This window comes from Rattus norvegicus, chromosome 5 (assembly GCF_021556685.1).
Source record: "Rattus norvegicus strain SHRSP/BbbUtx chromosome 5, alternate assembly SHRSP_T2T, whole genome shotgun sequence".
NCBI lineage: Eukaryota > Metazoa > Chordata > Mammalia > Rodentia > Muridae > Rattus > Rattus norvegicus.
This window is the reverse complement of record NC_141538.1, coordinates 74979964-74994210: the sequence shown is the minus strand read 5'-3', so window position 1 is coordinate 74994210 and position 14247 is coordinate 74979964. Positions and strand designations below refer to the sequence as shown.

The 14247-nt window shown below is 41.5% G+C and overlaps 1 protein-coding gene across 8 annotated transcripts in view; it reads right to left on the bottom strand.

The window, feature by feature from the left end:
* Zfp462 (zinc finger protein 462) overlaps positions 1-14247 on the bottom strand; it is a 140499-nt gene that overhangs the window by 8704 nt on the left and 117548 nt on the right. For all 8 annotated transcript variants that reach the window (XM_087549716.1, XM_087549718.1, XM_087549715.1 and 5 more), the window contains 1 exon segment: positions 1752-1884. In XM_087549716.1, the coding sequence (XP_087405842.1) occupies positions 1752-1884 (133 nt within the window).

Sequence of the window (14247 nt, the reverse complement as noted above, 5' to 3'; positions counted from 1 at the left end):
GAATTCACTTCAGTGGCCATTTGTCTATGAAGGGATACAGAAAATGTGATGTACACACCCTCTGGTATATCACTTATACCATCCCATTTTAAGAGAAGAGATCCTGTCATTTGTGACAACATGGATGACGATTGTATGTGAAAGGAAATGAGGCAGGTGTAAATGCAAATACTAAATGATACCACTCCATGTGAAGCCTCAGTCAATCCAATGATTCATGTTATGGAATGCATGTTTTTGGTAGAATGGACATTTCCAAAACCCAAGGTTGGGGATCTGGGGACAAGTTGGCCAAAAGACATTAAATTTCAGTTAGATAGGAAGAATGAGTTTGGGAGATCAATTGTGTGTTGTGGTGACTATGACCAATTCTGCTTTTGCTGTTTGAAATGGCTCAGTTGATTAAGATCTTAATTCTCCAATATAAGTGAGAAAAAATAAAACTTAACTAACTCCATGTAGCCATTCCACATGTGTACCTATTTTAAAACGTCACAAATACATGTGTTTTTTTTTTTTTAACATGTCAACGAAAATACCAAAGTTTAAAAATCTGAAGCTTTTAAGTTAAAAATCTATATGTTGATCACCATGGGGGAAAGACACTGCTATTATCATTGCCACCCTCACTATTATATGACAGCTGGTGAACTCACAAAGACAGAAAGCCAAGTCCTATAGACTGGGGGGGTCAAGGTTTGGTGGGGTAGTTTCAGAACCCTTCATATTCCCTGGCAATGAAGAAATCGTGCTTGGCAATGGCCACTAATACGATTCTTCCCATCACTACCATGGTTATGATGCTTTTGCTCATATTTGCAACATCCATGCACTATCTTTTGGGCTCATTCTGTAGTAACTCAAAGAACATATCCCAACCTACACCATTTCTTTTTAAGTTTAAACATGCACATGGCTGTGGGCAGACCAGAAGAGTCTGATCTCCTGGAACTGGAATTACAGGTGCTTGTGAGCTGCCTGAAATGTGTACTGAGGACTGAACTCAGGTTCTTTTGAGAGTAACAAGCATTCTTAGCTGCAGGGCCCTTCTCCCTCCAGTCCTTCACTCCTGATCCCAACCTGTATTTCTATATACTCTGGGAATGCCCACAGTATTCTATGCTTAAACAGTAAACAAAGAAGTCTCTAGATCACATAAACATGTTATCTGCAATTAAATACATTTTGGAGTCTTCTTATCTTAGAATTATGGGAAAATGGCAAGGGTTGGGACAATTGTTCAAAACGGTCATAAAACACGGTCTTCCTCCTGGCAGAGTAAAAACAGAGCCCTAAGGGGTAAGGGAAAAGCCCTGCAGGGGCGACATGTATAATGTTCAGGTTCCTTACAGGCTCTCGCTAGGACCCCAGCAGCAATCATTTTAAAAGGAGTGCTCAATTCCAAGTTCACTCTTATTCCTCCATAGCACTGTGGTGTCACCATCTTGCTCTTTGCTATCTGCATTCTGAAGGCTCCTCAGACACTGGTTTTCCTTGCTAGGAACCATATATTTTTTCTTAGCAAACATACATCTATAATTAGAAAAATGTCTGTTTTCCTTGGAGTTTCTATAGCTGGTAATAGTTTGTAAAGACAGGGCCTCTGATGGCGCCTAAGCCAGTCTGTTCTGCTACTTAACCAAGAAGGATCCTTCCTTCTGTTCTTCCCACAGCAGCCTCCTGCTGCCCTTCTGTCTCACTGTGGACATTCTGGGTACCATCTGGGACTCAGAGAGCAGGGTAAGACCAACCTCTGTCCTCAGTCTTGCTGCTCATTTCGTCGTCCTTGTCCTCATCATCACTGCTGGAGCTCTCCATCTTCTCCTTCATCTGTTCCAGCTGATCCAGGTTAACCCGTCCAACCAGCTCAAAGTTACGGCTGACCTGAAAAAGGTCCAAGCAGACGATGGAGAAATGAACCACAGATTGCATGGCCACTCTCGGAGGAGATCTTTCCAGCATAATTTCCGCTATGTCTGTGTTTTTGCATCCAAGTCCAGACAAGCTAGGTGCCTGAGAGTTTTTTCACTCTGACTCTCAGAGATAGATCTGTCCTTGACTTCCCATTCTAAACACTGGATCTCCTCACCAAACCTGTGAGACTCAGGTACGGAAAACAGAGAGAGCCCAGATCATCGCAAAATCTATCACATGGCATCAACACTAAATTTAAAATCAAATGTGTCTATCTTTAATGACCCAAACTTTCAAAACTTCTACACGGAAAGAGGCTCCTGCAGGTGTCCTGACCATCTGTCACCCATGCTCCTGGGCTGTACCAGTGAGGCCCATAAGACTTTTAACTCTAGTTTAAATGGAAGACCATACTATGGCTACTAATTTGGCTACATGTTTGAAACTGACCACAGTCTATTTACAAGACTAGGATTACCTGCACAAAACTCCGGTAACTAACCTTCAGAGCTATTAAAATGTGTTAATTATGGTGCTGTCGAGATGATTCAGTGGGAAAAGAATTTATCGCTCAGGTATGAGGACCTGAGTTCAGATCCTCAAAACCCATGTAATAACCTGAATGAGGAACTTCAGGTGCAGAGACAGAGCAGTCTCAAAACATCAAGCAAAGAGCATGCATACATGCACGCACCCATACACACACACAGACACACACACACAGACACACACACACACACACACACACACACAGACACACACAGACACACACACACAGACACACACACACACACACACACACACACACACACACACACACACACAGTGGTGGGTGGTCTTGATTTATCTAAAAAGTAGTTAGAATGTGAGAACCCGTGCTTCCCTCAAAGTATCGTTCAAAGGAAGCAATAATCCAAACTACTTCATCTGACGAGTTCTGGGTTGGGGTTATAAGAACAACAGCAGGGCTGGAGAGATGGCTCAGTGGTTAAGAGCACTGACTGCTCTTCCAGAGGTCCTGAGTTCAAATCCCAGCAACCACATGGTGGCTCACAGCCATCTGTAATGGGATCCAATGCCCTTTTCTGGGGTGTCTGAAGACAGCTACAGTGTACTTATATACAATAAATAAATCTTTAAAAAAAATAAGAACAACAGCAGCACAAAATTTGCCTTCTCTGCACACCTAGAGTTGTTAGTGATGACAGGTAAGGCTGCTGGAATGAGCCAGAGCTTACGCTCTGTATGAGGTGTGTAGTCCGATTCCCTTTTTGAAGGCCAGGGCAGGGGAATATCAAGACAAATGCCACTTGGTCCCTGCCTCCAGAGGCTCACAGTATAGTTAACGAATGAAGGCAGACATCATTAATTAGGTAGGCCAGTTCCACAGCTGCCACAGTAGACAGTGCAATGAGAGCACAAGGGAGGAAAGAGGGCTTACAAGACAATTCAGAGTACTCTCTGGGGCCAGCCTGGGACAAAGATTTGCTGAGCACCACCAATTCCATATGCCCGGCAGATGGGATTGTCATCATTGGCTGTGACAAATGAGAGGACCCTCAACTCAGGGTACCAGGCCAACTCAGTGCTATGATGAGACTTAATACTGCCCCGACAACTTTGAATAGGAGATTGGTACAGCTACGGGGAGGCAGAAAGCATCTTCGTGATAGTACTTTGCTTTACCTATGAGAATGGAACCCACGAAGTCAGTTGATTTTGCTCTTTCCCTGACAGGCCTGGGGCTCCTTCTTGAAACCTCTAGTTTCTCATGAAGCTCATGGCAACAGAAGATCTGTCATTAAACCAAGTTCCCTTTGTCCCTTTCCTTTTTCATGGACTTCTGAAAAAACTATGCTTATCCTTGCTAGAAAACTGTTCACATTTGGATTCTGCACAGTTTTAAAACAGTATGTGGCATTTCCATGGTAGACGTTCATCCCGGGACAACCCAGGATTTATCTGTCCTGAAGATGTCTATAATCTCTGCAAGGCGATTAAGACTTAAAATCATTTTTATTTTTTTCTGCTATGTAATGAGAAGATTTCTAAAATTAAAAAATTCTTTATAGTGCTGGGTTATTCTAATATTTAAAAACCCCAAACTAACCATCTAAATGCTAATCTGAACACAAAGGGAGAACCCCTTTCTTCTCCTGCCCCTGTTAGCCTATCACATCTCCGGTCTGGATCACCGTAAGCCCCACTCCAAAATTGGTTCCACAGCATCCATTTCCCCTCTTCCTGTATCTATTCCCTGGCGTGGTCAGAGTCATATTAAGAAAATATTAAGAGGCTGGGGAGATGGCTCAGTCAGTAAAAGCTTCCTATAGAATCGTGAGGAACAGCCTTTGGATCCCCTGAACCCATATAAAAAGTTGGGCGTGGCTGTGCACTCTGCAGTCCTAACTCTGAGGAGTTGGAGAAGGAAGATTCCCTGGGGCTAACTGGCTAGCCAATGGAGCTGAGTGGGCGAGCTCCAGGGGTGGTGAGAATTCCTGTGAAGAGGGGTTGAGAAAGATAATCAATGGTCACCTCTGGCCTCCATGCATGCGCATACACAAAGCCTCCTCTACATACACACAGACATGTAGAAAATGCCAATCTTTGCCCTGAGGGTAAAATACAATATTTGTGCTGTGGTTTACAAGCCTTCCCCACATTCTCCTGTTCCTATCATCTTAACTCACTGAGCTTCCTAGCATGCCCCTTCCCCTAAGCTTATACCCCACTTAATTCCTTACACATATTGACTCAGGCCCCTAGCCCAGCCCAGTCTCTTCACCAGGAAGCCTTCCTGTTGTTGTTTCTCCCTCCCACAGCACCCAGACTTGCTCACCTCAAACACACAGCATGTTCCCTAAAAAATCCTCCTGCTCCATCTCTCTGCAACCAAGCTGCAAACCCTGAGGATAGATTTTCTGTCCTCTCCCAGTTCCATGTCTTCTCGCCAGCAGTGGACTCTGCTCAGACTACTGGCTACCATCTAGCTTCATTTGAACAAGAATCCAATGATTTTAGCCCTGTGTGACACACACAGTCTTCCATGGGTGAATGTCATCTTTAATCACCTTATCATATTTCATAAGAGGATATGATCTCCTATTCCTCCATGTATTTATCTGGGGTTATGCTATTCCTGGCTCTCACTTTCTTTCATGTTAAGGTTTCATTTCATAACTAAAATTCCCAGATGTAAAGTTAAAGGGTTGGGACTTCATTAAGGTTCCAATGTGCTTCTCAGTTAGCTTTGGAAAGGACCAAAGGTCTTCCTTGGACCAGGTGACTGATGACTAAGTGACTACTATCTTAATGGTCCAGATGATAAATTGAAGGCAATTCCCCTCCTCCACCTCCCAGGACCAGAAGTAAGATCCCATCTTCCAATTTCCACAAAGGGTGACAGCCACAGGAGAAGAGTGGGTGGGCTGAAGAGCATTACATGTAGAACGTTGGTCCTTCCCCAAGTTTTTCTGATGAAAGAAGCCGCATGTTTCAGAAGTCCACATTGTTCAGAGTATAAAGCTATATGCTGACCCACATGCTCTGTGAGTCACACACGAGTGACCCCAACCCAAAATCCCCATTGCAGGCCACTAACCTAGTGCTAGGGGAAAGCAGCTACGCAGGGGGATGTGAGCAACAAAGTCCACGAGCTGATCAGCAAACACTGACCAGACCCCCTGAGCTCTGATGTGATGACCCCATGAATCCCCTTTCCCAGCTAATGGCAACTTTCACAGCCTTTCCTATGGGTTAGTTTTATACCATTCAGGAGATGGGAGAGCAGACAACAGAGAGTTAGATCCGTTCTTAGAATAGACCCCACCCCTGCCATGCCAGCTTGCTTTAAGAACTATGCAATTGATTAAGATTACCAAGGTGAACACACTCTTTCACACTGCGCCCAGACGGGTACAGAAAAGATTGATAGAGACGTGCTGGCTGGTGACAGAATGGAACTTGCTACCCCTCATCTTCAGGTGCCGTCAGAAATCACGTTCGAAAGACTGTGACAAAGCAAGTCCACCCTATACTTCCAGGTTTTCAGGGGACAGAGTTCAGCTTCCTATTGGCTGTGCATACTTCACAGGAGACAGCTGACCAAGAGTCTCACATCACCTGTGGTTTATTACACGGTGAGAAAAAACAGCCAGAGTGAACTTTCCTTTCTAAGAAAAAGGTAACAGCAGAGAACACTGGAGCCATGACCTGCTGTGTGGTCGTTAACTGACACTGTGGAGCTGAGAATGACTTACACACAAGCTGAGACATTTGTTTTGTAAAGGGCCAGGTAAGTGACTATTGTAAGCTTTCTGGACCACAAAAACTCAACTGTTCAAGAGTCACCAGAAATAATATGTAAAGATGCATACGAATGTATGCATATAAACACCTGCGTGTGGATAGCAAACTTTGGGATCTCTTTTCAGTTTTTCCACTATTTAAAAACTTCAATGTAAACTCAAGTGGTGCCCTGGAATTAGCTCACTGGCCACCCTTTGCTAATCCCTGTTGCAAGCAGATCCTTGACTGTCTTTGAAAATTAGATGGATATGTAGGAAGGGAATCAGTGTGAAAAACAAAATATTATCTGTAGGATTGCCCACAGGAGGATGATCGGGGATACAGATGAAAAATTCTGCTGAAGGGTTAGAGAGATGGCTCAGCAGTTAAAATTACTGGCTGCTCATCCAGAGGACCCAGGTTCAATGCCCAGTATCCACACGACAGCTCACAAGCATCTTGACTCTACCTTTAGCTTCCTCTTCTGACTTCTGTGGGCACCAGGCACACATGTGGTGCATGCCTATGGTACATAGACACATGCAGCCAAAGCACCCATTCACATAAGAACACAAGATAATAATTTTAAAAGTTTGTTACATTCTCAGCTAGCAGCACCCCCTGCTATAGTTATAGTAAAACCTTAAGGAGAGGATATTAATATTCATCCATCTTGTCCTGAATGGCAGGATTCCTTTCTTTTTGCTGGTTGAATATTATTCTACACACAGCTGTTTACCCGTGTAGTTCACATGCACTGAGTGTTGTTTAAACTTACTGGTGACATGATAACCCACATGAGCCAGGCATTCCAACACTCAGGAGGCAGAGGCAGTCAGATTTCTGTGAGTTCCAGGCCAGCCTAGTCTACAGAATGATTTCTAGGACAGCCAGAGCTGTTACATAGAGAAAATCTGTCTCAAAAAAATCCAAAAAGGGGAGGAAAAAACCACCACCACCACCACCACCACCACCACCACCAAAAAACCCCCATGTGAGATCATAGCGTATAAAGAATTCATGACATTCACATCTCCTAGATTCGGTTGCTGATGAGAATAAAATTGGACACTCTCTAAAAAATTAAAAAAAAAAAACCACTTAGGAAATATCAGTTACATCCTATAAATGTATCCAGTGGTCTTTACGTGAATCCCATTTTCCTTGTGTACAGTATGCTAATGTGTACAGTATCACATCAGAGATGAGAGCACAACAGGAAATACAGGCTAAAATCATGATGTGGACTCATATTCAGGAGGATACCTCAGGCCTTTTCTACTATAACAAACCATCTGTAGGAATGCAAAGGCACTCTCAGGATGCAGAAAAAATGACCACTAAGGTGGATAACCCAGGTGAAAACAAACAAACAAACAAACAAAACGAAAACAACAACAAAAAACAGTAGGTGTTGATACCAATGTTGTATTGAAAACTTGATGGGTAGGTGGTATCCCTTGAGAAGTTTTCTCTAAAATAAAAGAGTTTAAAAGAACAGTACAAAGAAATACTCCTGAAGTAGCCAGAGAGGTAAGGAGCACAGAAGACAAGGACCAGATCCAATTTCTTGAAACTGAATTCAGCTTCTGACCAACTTAATTTGGCCAAAGTCCAGAAGAAGTCTACTCATTTGGAGACCCTGGTGTAACTCTATAGACACAAGCTCTGAAGAAAGCTAGGAGAAACACAGCATCAAGAGGCTCTAATCTGGCCAACTGAGCTATTGCCAATCTTCTGGATCCAAAGCACAAACGCTGGCAAGAACACCAAGTTTTGATAAGTTCAACCAACAGGCTTCCTCAAATTTCATCTTTGAAAAGTGATTTCACTCAACGATTTATTTCATTGAGTTTCTGCAGCAGGCAAGCCACTGTTAGATTGAGGCAGGAAATACAGGAATGTCTGAAGAAAAGCAGGTTAGAAATGAGAGCATCAGGTTTGACCAGGGAAGACAGTGAATACTTTCAAAGGTTATGGGCAAATAATGTCTTTGTCTAATGTTGACTCGATAAATAATACCCAGGGTTCACACCTCTGGAAAACAGTCACATTTCTTACTTGTCTGATTCTGGTGTATCTGTCTTCCCAACCCCATGAAAGAGACAGATGTCTAGCTGACAGATCAACAAACAAAAGCCAACAGGAGGGAGATCAGTGCTGAAATAAAACAAGCCTCCGGAGATGCCTAGAGCATGTAGACGTCCTCAGAAACCACAGAACTGCTCACTGGTACTTAGTTCAGAAACTGAACACAATTAAAAAATATGTGGCTAAAGGTTTGTCTGATGGTTTGGAGAGAAGGAAAATCTACAGTACAAGCTTATATTCATTTCCTGAAATCTTCACTATGGCATATTTTTATGGATTTAGAAAACTGATTTAAGAAGCCAGAGCTTGTTGCTTGCTTCTGGACTGAAGGTTCATTTGTTTCCTGGAAACTGGTGTACACACACACACACACACACACACTCAAAGATACACAGTTCTTAGAGTTCAGTTGCCTGAGACTCCGTTTGTATAAAAAATTAAAAACATTTCAAAGTAAATTCAATTAGTAAATGTATATTGCCTGAATAAGACTATCCTAAATATAATATACTGAACACGAGAATTTTATGAGAAAACCAAGTTAGAGATAATATATTTTAATGTTCCTTTAAGGAGCAAAGAGACTTCAGAACCATGAAACACCATTAATAAGGCACTAAAGATACTTACAATTTTCTTCATAATAAAAGTAGTTTTTGTTTTGTTTTTAAACGTAAGAGATATAAGCTCTTTTTTAGCAAGAATTTAAGGTTCCTAGAAGTATTAAGCCTGCATCTTTCATGGGAACTGTGGAGAAGGAACATCACAAGCTAACATTTCATTGTGTATGTGCAGGGGGAGGAGAGGGGGAGGAGGAAGGAGAGCCTTCTAGAGGATCGAGCGAGATCAGAAAAAGACAGTGAGTCAAAGGATAAGAAAAATGAAACAGCCTACACTATTTACTTTAGATCCCGGGAGATTACATGTGATTCCTTGCTTGCTGGCACAGAGAAAGGTCTAGAAGGACAGGATACTGTTTGTCACCTCTAAAATGAGGGTTCTGATAGCCACCCCTTCTCCTCTGCACTCTGGCTTCTGAGGATAAACATGGCAGCCTACATCAAGTGTACTTGACATTTGGGTTCTTAAATGCAATGATGTGTTTGACTTCAAGGACCCTTTCTGCTATTACCAGCTTTCTGTCCGCGGTACATGGCATCAGCATCTTTAGAGATGTGCCGCAGGTTTACAGCCTTGGCAGTAGAACTCAGATGTCCAGGGTTGGCATGCCCAGCTCTGTTTAATGAAATCTTTTGATGGAAAAAACACATCCTACAAAGCCTTATAGATTCCTTCTCCACCACACAATATCACCACAGGCAATGCACTCAACATTATCTTGTTGAAAACATGGCAGCACTCTCCACCTCCAATTTTTTGTTGACAACTTAGGCATTAGTGTGGTTCTATTGGCTCAGTGATTAATTTGTCAGAAAATGAAACTTAGCATCTACTGAGGACTTGCTGTGTGCTGGAGTTTGGGGACTAAAGTATAATTCATTGGCTATCTAATTTATCTATTTTACGTGAACAACTCAACTTTTTTTTTTAAAGTAAAATTACTGCTTTAGACAACCCCCACCCAGGTCAGTTTAGCATATCTTCACTTTTGAGACAATCCCTCGAATCTTTATAATTAAACTTTATTACCAAGACTCAGTCCTAGGCAACTTCTGAGTACTTCTTATTGCTATGGTTATGCATTTTCTAGAAGTTCACATAAAACAGAAGTCTGATTTCTGTCCATTTAACATAAGAGCCACACATGCTACTAAACACCAGTACTTTATTTCTCATTCATAAGTAGTTTCCCACTGGATAGGCAGTTTGCATTTCAGTTCTATTTTAAGCCAGTGTGGTGGTTTCAATAGGAATGGTACCCATAGGTTCATAGAGTTGAATGCTTCCTTATCAGGGAGTAGCGCTACTTGACAGGGATTAGGACGCATGGCCTTGTTGGAGTAGATGTGTCCTTGTTGGAGGAAGTGTGTCACTGAGATGGGCTTTGAAGTTTCTAGGGCTCAAGCTAGACCCCGAGTCTCTCCTCCTATTACCTAATGCTCCAGTGTAGAACTATTAGCGAGTTCTCCAGCACAATGTCTGTCTGTGGGCTGCCATGCTTCCCACAGTGACAGTAATGGATTAAACCTCTGAATGTGTGCAAACTCCAACTAAATGCTTTCTTTATAAGAGTTGCTGTAGTCATGGTGTCTCTTCACAGCAATAAAACCTTGACAAAGACAGCCAGAGCACAACTGCTGGCTCTCATGGTAACACAGTACTTCAGCCTGCTGGACTGCTCCAAAGTGGCTGGATCCCTCTTTGCTTGCACCAGAACCCCAGGATAACGTCTACTCTCTCCACATCCTCAACAACACCTTAATATCGACAGCTTGGCACTGACAGCCTTATATCAACCACCTTGGTAGATAATGAAAACTTACTGTTTCTTTAATTTCTACTTTGCTAGTGGTAAATTGTGTCAAGCATCTTTGAATGGACATATTTACCATTTGTCTATGCTTTCTGGAAAAGTGTCTTCATATTTTACTCATTCTGAGTCAAGTTAAAAGAGTTCTTTGTATGTGTTGGTCCCCTGGCCTGGTACATAAATACTTCGCAAATATCTGTTTCAGGCTGTTTGTTGGCCTTTTGCTTTCTTAATTGGATCTTCTAAAGATGTCTTAGTTAGGGTTTTACTGCTGTGAAGAGACACCATAACCAAAGCAACTCTTATAAGGACAACATTTAATTGGGGCTGGCTTATAGGTTCAGAGGTTCAGTCCATTATCATCAAGGCAGGGACATAGTAGCACCCAGGCAGGCATGGTGCAGGAGGAGCTGATAGTTCTACATCTTCATCTGAAAGCTGCTAACAGAATACTGGTTTCCAGGTGGCTAGGATGAGGGTCTTAAAGCCCACAGTGACACACCTACTTCAACAAGGCCATACCTTCTAATAGTGCCACTCCCTGGGCCAAGCATATACGAACCATCACAGAAGAACATTTAGTTTTGATGGCATTTGTTCACAGCTTTTGTTTTTTGTCTAAGCATTATTCTGACACCCAACATTTTATTTCTTATTTCTAGAAAAATTCCTGTTCCACTAAAATATTTATAGGTTAGCCCAAATACTTATGATCATTTTTTAACTGGTATTTATGTAGAGTTCTTTAGAGACCATATGTGCAAATCTAATTGTTCCTGAGCTCCCTTTGGAAGAGCACCATATCTCTATTGTGTTAACATGCTTTATGGAAATCAATTGGCCACACCCACAAGACAGTGTATTCTTGGACTTGTTCTTCTGCTCCTTTAAACCGAGCAATGCCACACTCTCTTAATCACTGCAGCTTTACTTTAAGCCTTGAAAGCAAGAAGGGTTGAGTTTCTCAACATTGTTTCTCTTCATTGTTTAGACAAATCCTTGTCATTTGCATTGCCACATATGTTTTAGATTTAGTTTATCAATGTCTATAAAAAAATTCTTCCCAAAGTTTGGACAGGTATTATATGAGATCTATAGATTTGATTAGAAAACATGACCAATACTGAGTTAGCTGCCTATTTCGTGAATGTGCTATATATGGCAACATTATAGGTCTTGTTTCTCTCAGTAGGACTGTGTAGCTCTCAGTGACTAGGTCTCATAGCTCTTAGGTTAATTTCATACCAAATATTTTATTCCTTTTGATGTTAATACATGTGATCAAACTTTTACAATCTTTGTTTTCAGCACTTAGCAATCTAATTTTGTACCTGTCTCATATCCTGGAACCTTGATAACATCATGACTGGTCTAGTAGCTTTTTTATCCCGTCATCAGGATTTTGTAGCTATTGAGATCCCAAAGTAAAACAAGTTATATTTCCTTCTAATTCCCTCAGTCCTTTAATTCCTTGTTTTTGTCTTAGAGCCATTAATGTTTACATTTGAATCAGCAGTCTTAAACACACCAACAGCCGCCACAACCTTGCCGCGAAGTCTGACATTTGTATAGCATCACCCGATGGAACAAACACGCTTCAACAGTGCACAGTGCCAGTGTTCAACTGCTTAAAACCAGCTTCATTTGTGAATTATGTGATCGTCATTTAGGAGGGGAAAAATTAGAATAGAGAGTGAGAAAAGGAAAGAGCTGCTATCTAATAAGCACAAATCCCATAAACTTAGTAACAATCCAGACCGAGATAGAACCCATGAGGCATGATCAAAGTGGTGAGTCCTCACCTGCAGGTAGGTACTCATTGGACTTAACACACTCATCAATCATAAGAAAGGGCAAAATTTAAAATAATACCATGACAGAGTAAAAGCATCACATACCTGTCTAAAATACAAGATATTACTGATTTTGTATTTCAGGCTTTTGAGAACATGGTTGCCTTTATGATAAGTACAATTCTTGCTATATTGGAGCATAATTCTATTCACACACAATCTATGGGACATAGACTGAGTGACAACATGCAGAAACTACAAGGGCTCCATCTACTCTTACAAGGCTTTCTGCACATGGAATAACGATCCCCACTGCAAGCCAGAAAACAGGCTTTCTTATCTGAGCAGCTCCCTAATGCAGACATGGTAAGCAATGGAGCAAAAGCGATTATTCAGGTTTCTTTGTTCTAAAAGTTCTAAATTCGGTCCCCTCTTTCTGGAGAACACACTTCCTAGTCCAAATTCCCGAGCCCCAGCATTCAACTGCTGCTCAGGAAGCCTGTTATTTGGTTGTTTCTAACAGTCAATGATTTCCTAGTAGTTTAGAATCCACTGCAACAAGTAGGGAAGAATTTCTCTTCCTGATTTGCTTTGTCCCCAAATACCAGCCTGAAGACTTGAATGCCATCATGGAAGGATGACTGTGCATAGATAAGGTGCCCATGAATGAATGAGTCCAAGGAGCTTGGTCTGGGATACATTTTCCCCTGAGTTAGGATGAGAAATGCCCAGGAAGACACAGGAAGAAAGGGTGATGAAGATTTCTGAGTGTAGTAATCTAGATTTTTCTTTTCTTTTACTTCAGGGGCTGTCACAAGCAACCAGAGAAGTTGCCAGCAAGCCGTTAAATTATGGACCCAGAATAAAGAGGTAGCCCCTCACCAAGAGATGATTTGGACTAACATATTTATATTGTGGGTTCAGAAGGCCAAGAAAGAGTGGCCACATTTCTGCTGAAAAGGATTCAGAGTGAGAAAAATAGAAATGGGATCAGAAATGCTTTTCATTATGTCCTGAATAAATGCTTAATAGATGTTTTGGATTTGGTTAATTAGAAAGGATTGCAGTAGGCTATTTTCAGAAACAAATACTAATCATAACTCCTCCTGTGCTTGGGGCAATATGAGAAACCTACAACCTCAGTAAGCCAAATAAACCCTATAGTGAGTAAGGAAGCCATCATGTATGGCTCTAGTTCTCAGTAAATGTATAGAAGAGACTTTTCCCCAAAAAAATCTCCTTTCTAATCCATTAAAAAATACATATCAGTTTCTTAAATTGATTACATATGTATAGTAGTGCCTTTCAAAGTTGTAATTAGCAGAACCTTAGAAACAACATACATGACTGAGAGTCAAGGCATTGGAAACTAAGTGCCCACAGTCTATCATGTTTTATTGGATAAAGTTTTATTCAAACACCACTGTGTTTGTGGCTGCTTTCTTGCTATACTAATGGTGGGTTTGAGCTACTGCCACTGAAATCACATACGGCCTACAAACCCCGGAAGTTCTACTGACTGCCCTTTATAGGAAGTCTGCCAACACTATAATAATTAAACACATTTAAAGTAAGATAGAAAACTTCAGACAGGATAAAAAACAAAAAAGCAAGGTATGCAATATACAATATAAACAGAATTATGTAAGACAAGTGAAAGCAAGAATAAAAAAAGATTCCCCCAAAGTCTGGACAGGAGGCATGACTGAGTTATTTGTCTTATCTATTTTT